The 19,186-nt window shown below is 37.8% G+C and overlaps 1 protein-coding gene across 3 annotated transcripts; it reads right to left on the bottom strand.

The window, feature by feature from the left end:
• Window positions 1-734: 734 nt before the first annotated feature.
• LOC122980093 (green-sensitive opsin-like) lies at window positions 735-13,303 on the bottom strand. Of its 3 annotated transcripts, XM_044347800.1 has the most exons (7): window positions 13,134-13,303; window positions 12,286-12,375; window positions 2,690-2,858; window positions 2,394-2,562; window positions 1,873-2,038; window positions 1,521-1,760; window positions 735-1,416 (listed from the first exon to the last, which is right to left on the bottom strand). In XM_044347800.1, exons 1-7 carry the CDS (start codon window positions 13,248-13,250, stop codon window positions 1,312-1,314), a joined length of 1,056 nt encoding a protein of 351 aa, XP_044203735.1. In that variant the 5' UTR covers window positions 13,251-13,303; the 3' UTR covers window positions 735-1,311. The 3 variants fall into 3 exon arrangements, with proteins under 3 accessions (XP_044203735.1, XP_044203736.1, XP_044203734.1); XM_044347801.1 differs by lacking the exon at window positions 12,286-12,375 and having other exon boundaries at window positions 13,134-13,300; XM_044347799.1 differs by lacking the exons at window positions 12,286-12,375; window positions 13,134-13,303 and having other exon boundaries at window positions 2,690-3,155.
• Between the last annotated feature and the right edge of the window lie 5,883 nt (window positions 13,304-19,186).

The raw sequence follows: 19,186 nt of genomic DNA, 5'->3' as shown, positions 1-19,186 counted from the left end.
GAGTAGGTTATTTCAAATGCAATGTTTCAAACAGAGCTCAATAAATATCACCAAACACACAAGATGTTCTATGTAAAACTTGGCTATCTGTCTTGCAAGTTACTGTTATGGTAGCTGAAATGTCCTGACTGACATTACAAGCAGCACTGGCCAGGGAGATAGCTCGGGCACACTTATCACCCCGACTGGCGGTGCTGGCAGTGACTGTTAGGAATCCCCTACAAGGGCCCTTTTTCCCCCTGGTCTGTCTGCATTTGCTGTCAGTGTGGGTGGGACAATGATTTTAACTCTGCCACACTGATCCCGCTGCTAGTATAAGGGGGTGTAAGTGCCCTCAAATTGTGATGAGTCCCAATTAGAAAGTACATTATAAATGTTAATGTGTGATAATGGTAAAATACAAAGCTTGCATAAGTAATGTCATTCATTTTAGATTTTCAGACAGTGGATATGTGCATGATGTGTTGTAAAAGTTATCTGGTTAATTCAAATGCAGTTAAGCCCAGAGTAGCAGCAAGAAATGGGTGCTTAAAAGAAGGTCAACTGATCAAATAGCCTGTCCAGAAAGAAAATTAGTTATTTTGAGTTATTTTGAGTTGAGTCATTTTCCCCCACTGCACCACTACACCAATACACTGGATCTTAGGGTTCCCCCACTTGCCAAATCCCACTTTAACACCTGCTGATGTCCTTTTTCATGGCACTATGTTTGGAAAGAACTGGATATAACAACGTTTCCATGCATGCATTTATTTATCTATGCTATATTTTTATATACAGTGTTTACAATTCATGATGGTCAACTCAGCAAGTGACAAATAGTTTCACATTGTATGCAGTTTCTCATTTTGAAAACAGTATAAAATGTGTCCCCACTGATGTAAGAAAAAAACATCTTTAGGAGGTACTGTGGCATTCAAACTGTATGTTCTTTCAGGATGTAATGTAGATTCAATGGTGCCAAAACTCAAACATTTCAGGGATAGCTTTGCCTCTGTTGCTAAAGAGAGTCAAAATGAGCATCCACATACATATATTCAGAAATCTTACATCATTTGCATTGATTTCAAATTCACATTTGACATGACAAATGCCATCCAGCATCCTTCAAATAAAAAGTGAGAAAAATTCAGTTCATGAGTTTGTTCCTGGAGCCGTTCATCACTGGTTGAGTGATTAAGACATCCCCAAACTTCACTCAGTCCACATTGAGGATTATTCCAGATCAAAGAGACGAAAGAAAGCAAAATGGTAGGTGTATAAAAATGTCTGATGACATTAGGAAGGAGGATGTCCGGAGTAGTGATGAATTTATCCTTGAGACACAGAGGACACTTCTGTCTTGCTGGCAGAAACTGAGGTCTCATCCTCTACCATGCCGCCCATTCCAATACTGCTCAGCATGCAGTTACGGAACTGGAAAAGAAAGTAAAAAAGATATTGAAATAACAAGCATGTAATATTCACCATGGTGGGTACAAACACTGAAAAATGAAGATAAGAACTTCATATGAACTAACCTGTTTGTTCATCAGCACATAGATGACAGGATTATACAGAGCTGAGCTCTTTGCAAAGAAGGCGGGGATTGCAGCGGTCAGGGCAGTGAAGGCAGCTCCCTTGTTCAGGAAGATCCAGCCAGCGAAAGTGGCATATGGTGTCCAAGCTACCAGGAAGCCAATGACCATCAAGATGCACATACGTGTCACTTCCCTCTCGGCCTTCTGGGTGGATTCTGACTCCTGCTGCTGGGCTGCTGCCTAAAGTGTTTAAGATACCAAAACATCATCAGAATTCACAGCACAGACAATTTGGCATTTATTTCAGTTTTAGCTATAATTGAAATATCCCATGAGTTTAAACTTTACTTACAGCTTTGACTGTCAGCACAAGGCTGCCATAAGTGAAGAAGATCAGGAAGACGGGAACAAAGAAGTGGACGACAAACATGTAAATGACGTATGATTCATTGTTGAAGCCAGGGGCCAGAGTGTAGTAGTCTGGTCCGCAGGAGCACTGCATGCCCTCAGGAAGGTACCTGTGTGAGATTTAAGAGGAAGAAATCATGTAGAAATGTATCAATGTTTTCTTAAATTAGCCATTTACCTACTGCATCTACAGTATCTACCAAACTCGTGACTACATGGGAGATTAACATTTGCTTTGCTGTCATTTTAATGGACTTAAAATATTTACTCATCCATAAATTCATAAATACAATTTATAAACAGCTATCCATGTTCTATGTATAACCAAAATATCCAGCTGGTGTCAATAAAATAAAATTTAAACAGTTAACACAACCCCTCCTTATCCATATACCTCTTAAAAATAATTACTTAAATATTTAAAGACATGTTAAACAGAAATGACAAATAAAAATGCAGATTTACCTTGACCAGCCAAACAGTGGGGGAGCAGCACAAGCAAAAGCCATGATCCAGGTGAAAACAACTCCAGCTGCTGCGTGACTTCCAGAGAACTTGAAGCTTCCCATGGGTTTACAGACAACAATGTATCTCTCAATAGCCAACACTACCAGAGACCAGAGAGCAACTTCACCTGCAAAGAGAAAAAGTTGACTTGAATCAGATTTAAGCTTCACAAGTGAACTGTTTGTCACTTTGTAAGATGTCTGGCTCTCTAAAAGTACTGAGGAAGGAGTAAGAGAATAAAGTTGACTTTATACCTCCAAGTGTGGCCATGAATCCCTCAACAGCGCAGGCAGTGGCTCCGAGAATAAAGTAGCCATTAATAGCAGATGTGATAGTGATGGTGAATCCGAAGGCGCACATGATCAGTCCAGCCACAGCCAAGTTGACCAAGATGTAGTTGAGAGGTTGCTGGAGCTTCTTGTTCTGAAACGTGACCAGCAATGTCAGACCGTTGATGGGAGTTCCAGTGCAGATCAAGAAGAACATGTAGAAAGCTAGAAGCTTGTACATGATGGGATCTGCCAGATAGTACTGTGGGTATTCAAAAGGACTTCTAACAATCCCAGTCCTGTTGGACATGGGGATGTAGAAGTTCTTTCCCTCTGTGCCATTAGGCTCAATTCCTCCATCCCAAGCCATGTTTGATTCTCTGCTGTTCTATCGAGCTCCTTCACCAAAAGAACTCAGTGGTGCTGATTGACACGACAGTTACAGTTGTGGAGTGTCATTTTTATACCTCACCACTAAACCTATTTTCAAAATGCCAAATGAGATTACAGGATTGTGAGGTAGTGCAGAAGTTAAAAGAGGTCTGTAATAAATCCTAACACCGGATAAGGAGGCTATGACCCTATGTAATTTGCTCCACTTTCCAGGTCCGGCGGAATGCTCTTAATCCTTATTTAAGGATAGGTATTACATTGAGCCAAAAGGGCTCATCAACACTCAAGTTATTCTAAACATGCAAATAAAAGCTGGAATCTTGAGGATTTTTTAAAATTATATCTATTAAGTTTATTATAAGCATATTATAGGCTACTTTGAGAACATGAATGCATGTGATGATGTGTTTGGACAAATGAGAGGGCAACAGATACAGTACTGTATGAATGCATTCTTCAAATCTAGACAAGGACAAAGTGCACATGTGTGTTCTCATGTGACTTGTGCCGTACGTGTCCTGAGACATATCTTGTGTTACCACTCTATATAAAGTTTTTTTTCTATCTTAATTTTAATAAAAAGGACAGGAAAGTGTCAGTCTTTCCTCACTTTCTCGCCTTGATCACTTAAATACATTGTGTTGAATATTTATATCTTGTATTACTACTCTATGTAAACAGTTTTTTTCTATTCTAAAAATGTTTTATTCTTCGGACCTTAACCTGCCAGCTCTGATTGAGCCTGTGTGTGAATAGAACAGGTCATTGAATTCACAGAGAGTGAGTGGGCGTGTTGATGACATTTGTATCATGCGACTGGCACAACGGGGGGCTTTTCTCAATACCAAGTATGTCAAGTTCGGACGTAAATTCTTAGATATTAGGACTTGGCAAGTCCAACTCGGGAGTACAAACTTCCAAGGACAGGAGGATGCAGTATAATCATTCTTTGGAATTGGAACAGCAGCAGCTCAGCTCAGCTCTCAACCACAACCACCAGATTGAAAAAAAGCCTCGGATGCTGTAAACAAAACCTTACTTTTTGCATCATGTCCTGCCTAGCGCACACTCTCCCCAGGTGCCAACCCTTGCCAAAACTCTGGTTGACATCTGACACGGAAGGTTATGTGCTACTTATGTGAAAGGACAACTCTGGACAATGATTCTCTGGACATTGTCCAGAATCCAAATGAGAAAATGGCTTACGATAATGTATCTTGTGTAATTGAACAGAGGTCATTTATATAAAAAAAGAATCATTGTCCCAGTCAAAGGAAGACAGATAATGACTGAACCAACCAAACCAAGTGATAAAATGATTATACTGGTTTGGCCACACCGGTGGTGGTAGACTGGAGATGCAATACCATTATTATAATACCTGTGTAAATACTGTTAACTACTATCTGACTAACTGTTTCTGTTGTGTTTTGGCGTTATGTGACTATGTGAACTGAAATATTCGGTTTTACTGATGATGAGCCAATTTTGAATTTACTGCAAGACAAATCTACATGTACATTCATACTGTATTCATTCATACCTTCAGTTTATGTTACAGAGAGGCTGACTTCTGCTAATACTGGCTAATAGACATCCATGCTATGACTGATAGAAATGCAACATAATGCAGAATTTACACCAAAGTAACTTCAATTCACTTCAGGATGTGAGAAATGTGTGAAGATATGCACCATGTTAAGATGACTACATGATAGGAATCAATTCATTTCTTCTTTTATTTCTATTTAATTTTCTTAATAAATCTGTATCTGGATTTGTCAACAGCACATGAATAAATGTGTGGTCTAAAAGAAATGTTTGATAATTAAACTGATGACTTTGACAAAAAGTCATCAGATAAGACTGTTCAGCCTTAGCACACTGAGTGTGTCACAGTTGGCACCCTCATTACCTGCCTTATCACTAAACAAATTATGCGGAGTACTTAGTACACTATCCGGTGTAAAGGTCATCTCACCCAGCCTGAAATCTAGTTTCCCTAATTTAAGGCTGTAACCATTTATAAAATAAGATACTATAATTAAGTTAAGCCGCGGATGAGTCCACACGTCCAAACAAGCTCATACTGTCCATCCACTTAATGATGCTAAGAATATCGCGGAGCAGAAATTCTACATTCTCCTGTCCATCTGGAGCAGGGGTGGTAGATCTCTACATGTTTGGCCTGATCTGCACTAGATCTACCAACAGTGGTCTACCATTGTTCTGGACCAAGAAACTACAGCAACCTCTCTGCTACATCCTGATCTGTGGTTGGACAGATGATGAGCTGTTTTGGATTCACCATCCTTCTCAATGAACTGCCTGTACTACCGAGGGATTTGTGGCCACACTTGGAGGTAAAGTGCAAAGGAAAATATCAGAGACGGCCTTTGCATATTTGGAGATTCTCATTTCCAAAATCACTGAGTTAAAAAGTGATCCAGTGTGGATTAATATTGATATAATGGGATGTGTTGTGTTAGTGTTATTTATCATATTACTTTTGAGTTACTGGATCAAAACAACCCCTTGTCTTGGGTGATTCACTACCCATAGGCACTGGGTAAAGAAGGCAGTTTGCCGAAATGTTGATCATTTGTTGAAATAAATACATCTGAGATATGAGTGTGCAGCTTTTCCATTTTGGCCTACGGTCCAGCACCTCAATAGAATAGCTGTATATTTTATCTCAAGTTTTCACTGGGTAAAGTTAACCCAGTATTGCATTGCTGCCACACTAGTGTTGACCGACACTAGGTCCGTTTTTAACTCAGTGACTTTTAGTATGGTTGAAGTTTTCTTTGCGTGTTAATCCATACTGCTGCGAAAAGTCCTTTAATGTATTATGAACATGTTTTTATGAGAGACATTAGTTGTCTCCACTCTATCTTGCCATTACATTCAGTGAAGGTGAAACAAAAAAATACTTCTGAAAAAAAACGTTGGGATAAACCAGTTAATTTGTTTTGAGGATCAGTTGCAGATTAGCTGAAGTAAACAGTGACTGTTGAGAAACAGTCACACATCTTAGAATGCAATGGACTGAGGGATCCATTCTACCTAACAGGGACTACTTAATCATCTATGCATAATTTCATAGGAGAAAAAGCTACTTCACTATATGGCACTATATGCAAAAAATATGTTTCTCTGTTAAACCTATGGTACATTACTTACACTAAAGATAAAATACTACACATAATACATGATACTACTACAACTATTATGACTATTGCTACTACTACTTCTACGACTACTGCTTCTACAACAACTATTCTGCGGCTACTATTTTTGTATCTTAATCTAGATTTTGGAACAATGAAAAGAAAAGCATCTAATAACTAATAGTTTGAGTTTTTTTTAAAACAGATTTCAGATGTTGTTCCTCTTCCCCCTATCCAAGGTGATGTCTGTTTATTGTTAATGCTGGCTGTTGGGAGATACAGTATATTGTGGTGTGTTAAGTCATGTGAAGCTTCGGGCTCACTGCAGATGAGGCAGGAGCTGCATTGTCTTCACCCAGATCATGTTTCTAGCTTATGCTACCTCCCAACTTTGTGACTGGTCCAAGTATAATACAAAACACTGAGTGACAAATTGAACTTCAGGATCATTTATTTATACACCCAGAAACAAATGAGCATGCATAAATTAAGCATTTTTCAAAGATTTTTACAAAGAAATTTTCTACCAACTAGATCTAGAAAAGGCAAAAATCAAGACATTTGAAGCAGTCACTTTGGGCTTTAAGATATTATGACAGGCATTTTATAGAGAAAACAATAATCGATTAATCAAGAAATTATCAGCAGATTAATCAATATCCAAAATAATATATTATTAATTGCAGTCCTGGTTTGAACCTGCCAGCACTGCTGAACTGATTGACAGGCTATTTTTTAAGTCCATGAACTAACACTATGAAGACATGTTCAGCTCTGTACATTCTTCCTTCTATCTAATTCTGTATCATACATATACTGATTTAAATAGTTTTTCTTTGGGTAAATGAATTTGTAAAAACATTGTGACCAGCAAATTAATGTACACTGGTAACCTGGAAATGTCATGCTGTTGTAATTACAGCACATAATTGTGCCTTTTAACTTCTATTTCAAGCCATGAAGGTATGTGGGATTTTTTTTCTTAGACTCTTAGACCTGTGACAGAAGTCAGTGGACTTGTTGAATCCTATGTTGACCCTCTCAGGCAGACCGTCTTTGAAGAGCTCATCGGACTCCAGCCGTGGCCTTTACACACACGTTAAGTATCCATAAAGCCGGGGGATTAACTGGTTGTGAGTGACTTATTGTAGGAGCTTGTAGAGGGATTTAATCCGGAATATTCAATCACTAATATTACAGTTACTATATTGGTACAATGTTTTAAATGCAATAAAATGGTATGAGCATTTATAGAGTGCAATTCACACTTTAACTTTGAAAATATTTATTTCTGGTGATCAGGACCAGGCAGCAGATAAATAACTGAGCAGACAAAATGATCAAAAATTAGGACAACCTGAAACACAGGTTTAGTTTCCAGCATTGGATATTATTATGTGCTATTTATTCTGCTGTTTGAGCCAATAGACTACGTGCGCAAGCAACAGGATGATAACTGCAGCTCACTTAACGGCCACCGGTGTCACTAATAAGAGGGAATTTCTGATTCTTACATATAGAACTTTTAATAGCTAAACGTCTTAATAATACATGATAAAGAAAATAATAGAACACACAAATTACTAGATCTTTAAATGATAATATGACTATAACTCAGTGGCAATAGTAATGTGAAGTACGTGATTTGAGATGATACCCAAAATGGAAGGACATTCAAATAGTCAGTAGGTGGCAGTGTTGTTATAAGCTGAAAAATGTTATCCCTGAATTTTAATATTCCACCAATGGATTATTACACAGCTATCAAAGTTAAATCATTATTCTTGCAATCTTAGGCTAAGCAACATTATCTGTTTAAAGTAATTATCAGGTCTTCAATTAGCATTGAATTAAACTTTGGCTGAAATAGGAGCTTTACCAGTGAGAAATCACTTAGTAATGCACTTCTAGGATTTATTGCAGTCTCTGTGGAGATAAGCGAGGTCCAAAAGAGAAGTCTCTGTCCATGTTGAACGTGGAGCTGTCTTGTCTTTTCTTTGGTCCAAATGACCCAAAGGTCATTTAAATGCATTTAGTCCAGTTGTTAATTTTTATTTTGTCAGTCATGGTTTCTTAGGAAGGGTTTTTGAAAGCACCAGGGTTGGTCTGGCGAGTGTCACTGGTAAACCCCACTGGGGGAGTTGGAAAGGTTAGTTCATCTCTTGGGTGAGACACTCACCTCTATGTCTCTGGAATTCGAAGAGGGTTCAGTGGAATTAAAGAAAAGAAAGCATAATGTCCTGCAACATTGTCGTTGATATAATAAACAAAGGTTGTTCACTGTCACTCAATATCATGCAGTTTATACACAAACTCACCTTAATCTCAGCCCAACACCAATACATCATCTGCGCCGCCCATTCTAGGCTACCAAATACTATTGCTGACTCCCTCCCCCTTTTCTCATTTCAGAAAATGAAGGTGGTGGCTGAAAATGGAGCTTAGAGGATTTAACTCTAAGCTCCATTTTCAGCCACCACCTTCATTTGAACCCTCAGCTTTTCCACCTGATCACCGCATCACAAGAAGCCATCGTAAAGAGTCTTGCTCCTAAAACCCTCATCATATTACTCAGGATTGGGCAGCTCTAAGCTTTTCTTACCTCACACAGCGTACCATTTACTTTCATTGACATCATATCGTTAATCAGCTCTATCACTTACGCCTATTCAGTTCTCAAAATGAGAAGATCCTCCATCCAGGTATATATCAACAGGATTAACTTCCTCATCAACTGCTTTCCAGAGCTCCAGCCCTTTCCATTTCTCACCCCCATGCCAATATGCTAATCAAAGGCCTACGAAAAGCGGAACCTCAACTTGAACCAAAACACTTACCCAATGGCAGACCTCCTCATCCATTGAATCCAAACCCTTTGCATTGGATACCTATCCCCTTTCATCAACCCATCCCACCTATCAATGTCTCTTCAAGCATTCTTTGGTTTTTGCAATGCTCAGAGATAATTGCTACCACTTCCATCTACGACCCATCATGGCACACAAGCCTCTCGAATATTTCCGTCCACTCTCCAGATACCCTCACATTTAATCTCACATGAAGCAAGACCGACTAGCTTGACCTCTTGCCTAAATTCATATCCAAGCCATTTTGAACCCATCCAAGGAAAGACAAGGAATCTCAGAGAACACCATCAAAATTCTCGGCCATTGCAAGCTTACTGCAGCTACATCCACAGCCACCGCAACAAAGCTAACGTTGGAGGATGATGAAGCCAAAGCTCACTGAGATGTGCCCCCACTCTGAGTCTTGCTCCCTGGGTTTCTTGACATTCTAGACACATCATGACACCAATTCATCACACTTGATCCCCTTCATTTCAAGGTCTTGTTATTGAATTGCTGTTAAAGTGATTTATAAGTGGGTCAGTAAGGTATTGCTGCCAACTACAGTTACACATAGGCCTAAAGCTTTATTTTTTCTTGTTTTACCCTTAATGTAAATTAATCATAGTTCATGTGTTTGGCCCAGTGTGCACCGACATGACTTCTTCTCCTTCTATTAGTAAGGGAAACAATCGAGGAACAACCATAAAGGCTGGTAATCTTCATGATTTTATGTGAGATGCAAGTTGTAGAGTGCTAGACTGCCAGCATATAACATTGTTTGTTAGAATTGACCTACATGTACGCAATCTTCTCACCATCTGCAGGGAACCAGGGAGAAGGGGATCTGTGATGCAGCCTAGCTTATTAATGGTCTGAAACGGCTTCTTGGGGATTATAGAATAAGTTATGACTTCTTGTCCAGTGTGAACTTCTTTTACTTTTTCTCTCTACAGGTGAAGTTGCTCTCTGGTCTCTGGTAGTGTTGGCTGTTGAGAGATACATCGTTGTCTGTAAACCTATGGGAAGCTTCAAGTTCACTGGAACTCACGCATGAGCTGGAGTCCTTTTCACCTGGATCATGGCTTTTGCTTTTGCTGCTCCCCCACTGTTTGGCTGGTCCAGGTAATGAGGTTGGTAGATACTGTAGATGCAGTAGGTAAATGGATGATTTAAATAAATACTAATACATGATTTTCTCCTCTTAAATTTCACACAGATACCTTCTTACTTGCCACTTTCACTGGCTGGATCTTCATGAACAAGGGAGCTGCCTTCACCGCCCTGACCTCTGCAATCCTTCTTTGCAAAAAGCTTAGCTCTGTGTCATCTATGTGCTGATGAACAAACAGGCTGGTTCAAAATATTCTCTAGTTGTATTTGCTTTTTCTACTTTATTCAATTTTGAATCTTCTATGCTCACTCTCTGAATTTGCTCTCTTTGCTCCCTTTTTCAGTTCCGTAACTGCATGCTGAGCAGAATGGGTGGCATGGTGGAGGATGAGACCTCAGTGTCCACAAGCAAGTCAAAAGTATCCCATGTGTCTTAAATATGAGGACTTCCGGAAATCTATGGACATTTTCCTCACTGATTGCTTCCAGATTTTAAAAGATCCCATCAAAAAAAGTTATGAACTTTTGCCAAAAAATCAATTTATGGATATGATGAATGGACTCTGGACAAAACAAAATCAGGAATTTTATCTCATCTGTTAATATGTGTAAACAAAAAAGTTTAAAGAGATATCAAAATGCAGTGCTGCGAAGGATATGCATCCTGTTCAGCATTTGCGTGTGTGAGCGTGCAAGAGCATGAGTGTGAATGAACTGTGACTCACGGTACAGCATTTGATGACACTCAAAACAACTCAACTCTCAAGGCAAACTTTAAACCTAAAATGTGACAACACTTTCTGCTGCAATGAATGTGTAATCACACGTGGGGTATTTTCATGTAATTATGTGCAGGAGCATATGTTTTACTGGCCTATCAGTGGCATCTTTTTTATGTATTTTATGAAAAAAAATCTAGGATGGAGTAGATAATAAATGCATGCATGAAAAGATATATTTGTATTTGTGTTTTCATTTAATGCTGAAAACTCTGAACTATGCAAACTTGTTAGATTGCCTACTGTTGTGCCTGAAGTATAGATTCAGAGTTGAGGTAGAAAACATTTCAAAAGTGTAGGGGTCTGTTGTTGGCCCCACTGCTATCTCTCTCTGGAATGTAAAAGAAAATTTAGGACTTTGTTTTGCTCCAAGAAGACTAAAATTACTTTTTGCTTTCAAATAAGGACTGTCACACTTGTCTAGTGTGTATGCCTAGCTTTCCAGCATTACTTTATCTATCTGTTGGCTCTCCTGTTACCTGTTACCCTGTCTGTTTCCTGGTCTGGAGATTTTGCCTAGTCCCTTGGATTTGTCTACCTGATCTGCCTGTCTGCCTGGTTTGGACTAAGAATTTTTGACTCTGCTCCTGTTTCTGAGTTCATGCTTTTGGGTTCCTTGGCTCTGCGTCATTACACCATTGACAATTCTTCTGCTCTAATGATCAAGAGTTTTGTGTCGTTTCTCTGATTTTTACATTAAATCTTAGAGAAGTTTGATTATTTATCTCAGGGTTCAACTAATCTTCTAGTGGTAAAATCATCACACCTTACCATCTTTCACCATGGTAAGGTAATCCATTCAAATTGCCACAATACATTTCATTGCATTCATCCTTGTGAATTGTTCATTCATTCAATTATTCACAACATATTTTGTTTGCTGTAATCTTTATTTCTCTTCATGCTCACTATGAAGAGATTCCTTACTAATGTGCTTCCAATGTAAGCAATGGGGGACAAAATCCACAGTACTCTTTCTGTGCAAAAATGCATTCCAAGGTTTATTTGGGATCCACACACACACACACACACACACACACACACCACCACCACCACCATTTCAACCACCAAATTACCCCTTTGCATTAAGTCCTTTGTGTCATTCTACTGCATATAAAGTAGCACTGTACAAATACACTTTATTTAATTTGACTAAGACCTACATTTAACAAGTAATTGTAACTGTAACAATTAATAGTAATAATAATACAATAATAATAATATAATAACGACAACATAGCAGTGTATTATCATTTACACAAATAATTGGCTTAACTTACCTGCTTCAGAGAGTGGTGTTGGTGGGAGATCTGATATAACTTCTCCAGCAGCTTGGAGAGAGAGAGAGTGCAAATATTTCCTGAGTGCACCTGGACAGTTATAGACAGAGTAGAGTAGACATTAGCCTATTACAAGGAAAAACATGTAGCTGTAGAGCAGGAGAAATAACTGCTGCAGCCTGTTGCACCAGCTGTGTGTAAATTCACTCTTAGTTATAGCGTAAATTATTACTAAGTTGTGATTTATGCATTACCAAAATAGAAGCTTGCACCATGGAGATAAGTTACAACATAACTCTAAGTAACAACTAGGCCTAAATATGCCCCTAGGGTAGGTAGCTATATCATGAAACGTCAGATAACTCACTAATGGTAAAACAGCAGTTTTTCTGCTATAGCATAATTTTTTTCATTAATTGCTGCCGTTTTGCAACGCAGTGATCCAGTATAGACCTAATTTATTGATATGATATTTCAATATCGATCTAGCTTACTACAATGTACTATGATGCCAAGTGGCTCATGCCAGCTTACACATAGGCCTAGTTGGTGAAACCCATTCCAGAAATCTGTTTTTATGGATATAGTTAGCCATTATCACTGATATTGGTCAAGGAAATTTCAGCACGTCTTATGTTCTAGGGAGGAGCAGTTATCCAGATAGCTAGCTTCTGGCTTGCTATTCAGTCTCATATCCTTCAATCTGTAACGTTATCTGAGTCTAGCAGCTATCATACCATCTTTAACTAGCATTAGCTTTATTGCTACTTAGCTAGCAAGCTACTACAAATGAAACATCTAACATTCCACACAAAACAGCATTTTAATGTTAACATAAAATGACATACCTCTATATTGGGCTTTCTTTCTTTCTTTTCTTTCTTTTTCTCCCCTGTGCACCTGAAGGTTTTGACCTTTTCATTATGAAATAAAATGTTTATATCTGCCTCTTGACATCTTGTCATGGACTTGGGCTGTGCTGCGTATCAAATGGTATCCCATCCCCCACTTTCAGTGTGCACAGTAAAGGTGCAGGGCAGATGAAAATGAAAAAATGTGAGGAACATGGGTGCAAAGTGTATTTCCTTCTTTATTTCTTTATTTGTTCATTTGAAAGAAGAAAATGAGGAAGGGCGCCCACCAGCGAATTTTTATTTATTAATTTATTGATTTTTTTCCTTTGAGGTTGACCAGTGCCCACCAAACAAGGTGGCACCCTAGGCAACCACCTATATGGCCTATGCCTTTAGCTGGCCCTGCTGTGAAATGTATTTTTTGCACAGCAAGAGGTCTGTGGATTTTATCCTCCATCACTTACATTGGAAGTGCATTAGGAAGGAATCTCTTCATAGCCAGCATGAACACAAGGAAAGATTACAGTGAGAAAAACCTGTTTAAATGTACATTCTGTCGGGTATCTGACCATTGTTGTAAGACAGTCTCCTTGTCCCCATCAATGCCATTGGAAGCTTGTTCAAAGGGGATCTTTTAATGACCAGTATGAACAAGAGGAAGAATTACAGTAAGCAAAAACTGTTTCAATGTTCATATGGACATGTCAACATTGTTTTTAAGACAGAACTGAAACAATTATTATGTTTACATGCACCCTAATATTCCATTATTATTCTGAATATGACAATATTCTGAATTTGATATGGGTCATGTTAACAGCATATTCCGTTTCCGATATTCCGAATTAGGCCTTATTCTGAATGTAGCATTTTCCGATTAAGACGTGGGATATGCCGGTATTATTCTGGTTTTAGGAGCATTCTTTGGACATGTATACAGCGCATTCGGAATATGCATCTCAGTTGGGGTTTTTACCGCAGTTTTCGACACATGGCCCTCTTGCCTGTTTACCTCTGTGCAGGCAAATGACATATACTGGAGCAGGAAGGCAGACAGAGGAGAGGAATGAGAGGAGAATGGAGAGCTGTTCAGGAAGGGCTGGTTATTATCCTGACCGATGGTGATGACTTGATGTGATGCACCAAAAACACTCAGCAGTGTAGTAAACATCATGGGACAACCTAGGTACTGCATGTGCCTGTAACTATAAATCTATAATATCAGTCATATCAATATCACTTATAAATACCAGGCAGCAGCTCACTAATGTTTTTTACCCGGCTGGTTTAGTTCACTGCCTGCAGAGATCTTGTGATTTCCATTCCCACTGGACCAGAGAGAAACCCTGAAAACTCTATTATGAATATGATGTATAAATATTCATTTTCATTAGCCATGTAAACAGCTTAGAAGGAATATTGCCTTCTTCAGTAAAAGGGCAAAAAACAGAATATTTTGTGCATGTAAACGTAGTCAGTGAGAATTTATACTTTGATGGGGAGGAATATGAGGAGGAATTACCTTTTGTATAAAATCTAAAAGTTTGTTTTACACAATCAGCTCATTACGTTCTCGTCACGTCTAAGCAACAAGTACTTAGTGTTAATACTTAAACCACACAGTGTGTCTGTCAACGATCCACCCCGGAGCAGACGTGGACATGTCATCACACTTTAATCCCTTGTTGTAATCCCTTGTGAATCCTATAAAGGAGCCAAAGAGGTGGCAGGTGGCATTCCAGGAACTTCCGTTGAACTGCTTAGTTGGGTGTTGTGTTAAATACTTATGTTTTTGTCATTTCGGAGTACATGAGCCCACATTTAAAATGACAGAGAATCCCTGTATTATATGACACCTTATAGTTTAAATACTTTATTAGATACAAATGTGATAATTTTGAGTTCTTATAGCACACTGGAAACACAAAGAAGTGATGCTCTTCTTATATCCATTATTATTGGCTGATTTTGTTCTCATTAGCTGGCAGAGGAATCTATAAAAGTAGATCAGTAGACTGATTTTACTCAGAGAGTGACAGGTCAAAAACGTGAACCACTGAAATCTTTGGATAAAGTTATGACTTTTGATTCTTTACAATGCTGAGTATAGCTTCCTGCACACATATGTAAAAATATGATTTACTTAGATAAATAGACTATCCAGACATCCAAAGACCTGGATGGCTGATTATTTAGTTGGACATGAGTGAAGACATGAGTCTGAGAGAGTAAGCAGAATTTCCTCAGATATGTTCTGGTTTACCTGCAAAACAGCATTTTTAAAATTCACACTAAATGTTAAATTATTCCCTCTGTAGATAAACTGACTGTCAGTTGTTCATATGGCTTGGCAATAAACACACCACCACAAAACACATACAACTGAGTATTATGTGTATTATTTAAATGTGAAATTTAAAAAAAAATCCCATTAACAGTTGAGATTCTAGTTTAAAACATTCCTTTGTTGTTTGCAATTAAGATGTTCTGTCTCATTTCACAATTAAAGAGAACAAGTGAAGAATGGTAACAATTTAATGGGAAAAAACTCCTGTCCATGTAGAAAGACATGCTTAACATGCATTTAATGTGTTTACATTTTCTCAGGGAACCCTGCCTGTAACCAAGTCAATGGATGCCAAAATCCTGGCATGATGCTGTACCACCCCCTGGAGGCCAAAGTCACTACTTTAACCCTAACATGATTTCTACAGTGCAGCATGCCATGCTGTAGTTCAAGCAATGTATATGTATACATGTAAGCATAAGATTCAAAAGTGAAAAATCATGCTTTCTGGTGGCAGAAACTATGAAATATGTAAAGTAAATAATAAATAAAGTAAATAAAAAAGATGGTTAAAAAAAAAAAAAGATTGGATCAGTCCAAATATCAGTGGAGAGTTTCAGGTCATAAAACAGGTGGATGATGCCCCCTGCAGGTGTCTACAAAGAAGTGAAAAGATGTCTTGGTGACCTGATCCAGCATTTGTTCAATATGCTTTACACTGTGCTCCATTTTGTAAGTGAAAGTCACGGCTGCTTCATGTGGTGGAAAAATACAGACATAACCAACGATAAATGTTACACATCAGGCTATCGCATGTTACAGCTCCAAGGGGATTAATTACATAGCTATAAATACATCCTTTCTCTGTACCCAATGGGCTATCTATCTTGTGATGTAGCCCTTTATTTCCTGCTGATAACCTGACCCTAATTGTCATGCTGTGGGCGCATGCACTGTAATTTTCTTCAAAGAGCCTGCTCTGGACACCTGCAGGTGCTTAGTGTCTTTGTCAGGGGGGCAGCAGAGGAGCATCGCCTCTCTCTGTTCTAATTGCTCGGATCAGATAGGAGTGGCTGCATACAGAGGTCTTAATAACAAACTTAAGGATCCACTTGATGTATTTGCACGCTAATGTTCACTGTGAGGAGGAAGAAGAACATAGTTGTTTCGTTAGCTGAAATCTGCAGTGGATAAACATCCATGATAATAAGCCATTTTCATGAAATACTGTATGAGCTATATGTGAGCTATGAGCTATTATATTTTTTTTATTGTTATTATCAGTATTATTGTTTTCGGGGTATATTACACAATAACCACAACCAGTAACCAAACACAATTTTAAAAAAGGTCTAAAAATGACTTTAGGGCAATTTGTAAGTGTAAGCTGACCATATGGTCAAAATGTTTATGTATTTTATTAATATAATATAATCTTTTTTTCTTTCTTTTTTGGATGGATTTTGGATACCTGGACTCATAGTTTTTTGCAATCTTTACATTAAACACCACAATGGAAATATGTCTTGGACTTAGTTAGCCTTGATATTTTCTAGATTAGATTTAAGATCCTCCTTTTTGCAATGTTTAAAATAAATTAATAAACTAAACTAAAAATATTGAGCAAAACTAATAGTTCTTGTGCCAGGCACTAAACCCTAAGCTTTGTGGAATAATGAACAAATGCAAGGACACAAAGAAATCTATTCTGATAATTACAAATTAAGACAATGATACTACAGTCTGATATCAGCTTGCTTCAGAAAATACAGGACAAGCTTCTAAGCAGTAATTGGTTTTGAGCATAAAACAATTTTGGTATCGAATTTACTGTAGCTCCTTGTGTGCATCAGTCATCTTGCAGGAGGTTTAATATTGCTTGTCTCTTCTTTTTTTTTTCATTAAAAAAACCCCACACCATCCTTCCTCTCCCCTACCCAAACCCACCCTAATCCCTGCTTGAGTGGCACTAAAACAATTAACACAACAAAATTTGGTTAAAATAACATGAGCCATGTTTGATGAGTAGAATGCTGTAAAGAATGCAGGTTGAACAAATGTTGGAATGGAAAACATCAATTTATTGTTTAACAGTATTATTGAGAACCATAAACTCAGTTTTTATTCAGTAAAAAAAGAATAGCTTTACATCTGATAGTTGAAACATGCTGACTTGTAACATAAAGAATTTGCCGTCGTCACCTCTGTTCTTTAAATTTCTAAATTATCAAGACAACATCCAAATTCACACATTATGATTTCCTATAGCATGACTTTGACTTGACAGCTTGAGGCCCTGAATTTATCCATGTATCCATTGTCATCAAAAGAGTTCAATCTCCACAGGTTGTACGATGGTTGGAGTGGTAAGAGCTTTTGGGTATTAGTCAGTATTATGTTAATGGTCTTAGACAGGATGAAACAGACACCATGAGGGATTATCGCTTTGGCCTTTGCAGCCGAGATAATCCTGATACACAGCGTGAAACACACTTAAATGTCTCCGCTGGTCTCTCCATAAGAGTCGATATTCATTAGTGATTCCTTATATCGCTTTTCCACATTTCTATTTCAGTGCTTCCTTACTTTCAGCCTCCTTTGCTCTGTTTCTTTTTCTATGGAGATAAAGAGGCCGACAGCTCAAAGAAGCACCATGGTAACGACAACTCCACAGTGGATACACTCGCTTTGATATCAGTTACTGAAAACCAGAATACCTGTCACTAAAAAAGTACACAGAGCAACACAGCATGTCATTAATTATATAGACATAATGTTCCTTTGTTAAATTGTAGTTTTAATGATCAGTATGGTACAGAAGAGTGTAACAATAAAGATATAGAGTGAGATGGTTATATGCATCATATTCCACATACAGGAGAATTATTCAGTTTTTACATAAGTATAATAAAATGTGAATAAACATTTGCGCACAAACACACACATCAAAATAATACCATTTTAAAAGTACATCCCACTGTAACAGCCTTTAATTCCTGAAATCATTATTCATCTAGAAAAAAAGGACAAAGACACTGGAGTGCTACATTGATAATAATATCAAGAAATCCATTAATAATGACAGAGGGAGTACATTCTACAATAAAATATTAAACATATATGGAGAGCTGTTACACATTAATTAGATATACTGTATTTCTGCACTAATACACATTTCCCATCAAATATATAATACAGGCCAAAATGTGTTCTGTTATGTGTAATATGTCTTCAAAGAAAAAAAAACAACAACTTCCAGGCAAAAATTCAAAAGCAAAAGCATTTCAGTCCTTAAATGTAATCTTTAAATTTATATTTGTAAAATGTAATGTAGTAATAAACTACCTGAGCTAAAGTTTGCAGTTATATTGGGCTGTATTTTAAGCTGCCTCTGTTAAAGGTACACTGCAAAAAATCAGAACTCTCCAGCTTTATGTGACTTGTTTTCATGCTGCAACCACTTACATGTCATTATTGTTTCTGGGCATGTTTAGCAGTTGCAGGAACAATGTTGTTCAACAAAATATTTTTCATTGATTTTTTTTTTTTTTTTTAAAAGATTATAGGATTTTGGAACACTGGTATATTTTGCTTGTTGACCAAAGTTTGTTTCCTTAAACCTCTTTTTCTATGTTGTGTGCAAACACATACAGCACATAATGTGTTGTCTTCCAGTATCCAAGTACAGGTATTTGTCATGGTGGGTTTCATTCATTGTGCACATTACTGATGAAAAATGATATGTGATATAATGTGTGTC

Source organism: Thunnus albacares, chromosome 4 (genome assembly GCF_914725855.1).
Source record: "Thunnus albacares chromosome 4, fThuAlb1.1, whole genome shotgun sequence".
Lineage (NCBI taxonomy): Eukaryota > Metazoa > Chordata > Actinopteri > Scombriformes > Scombridae > Thunnus > Thunnus albacares.
Note: the sequence above shows the minus strand (reverse complement) of the source record. Positions and strands in the feature narration are given on the sequence as shown.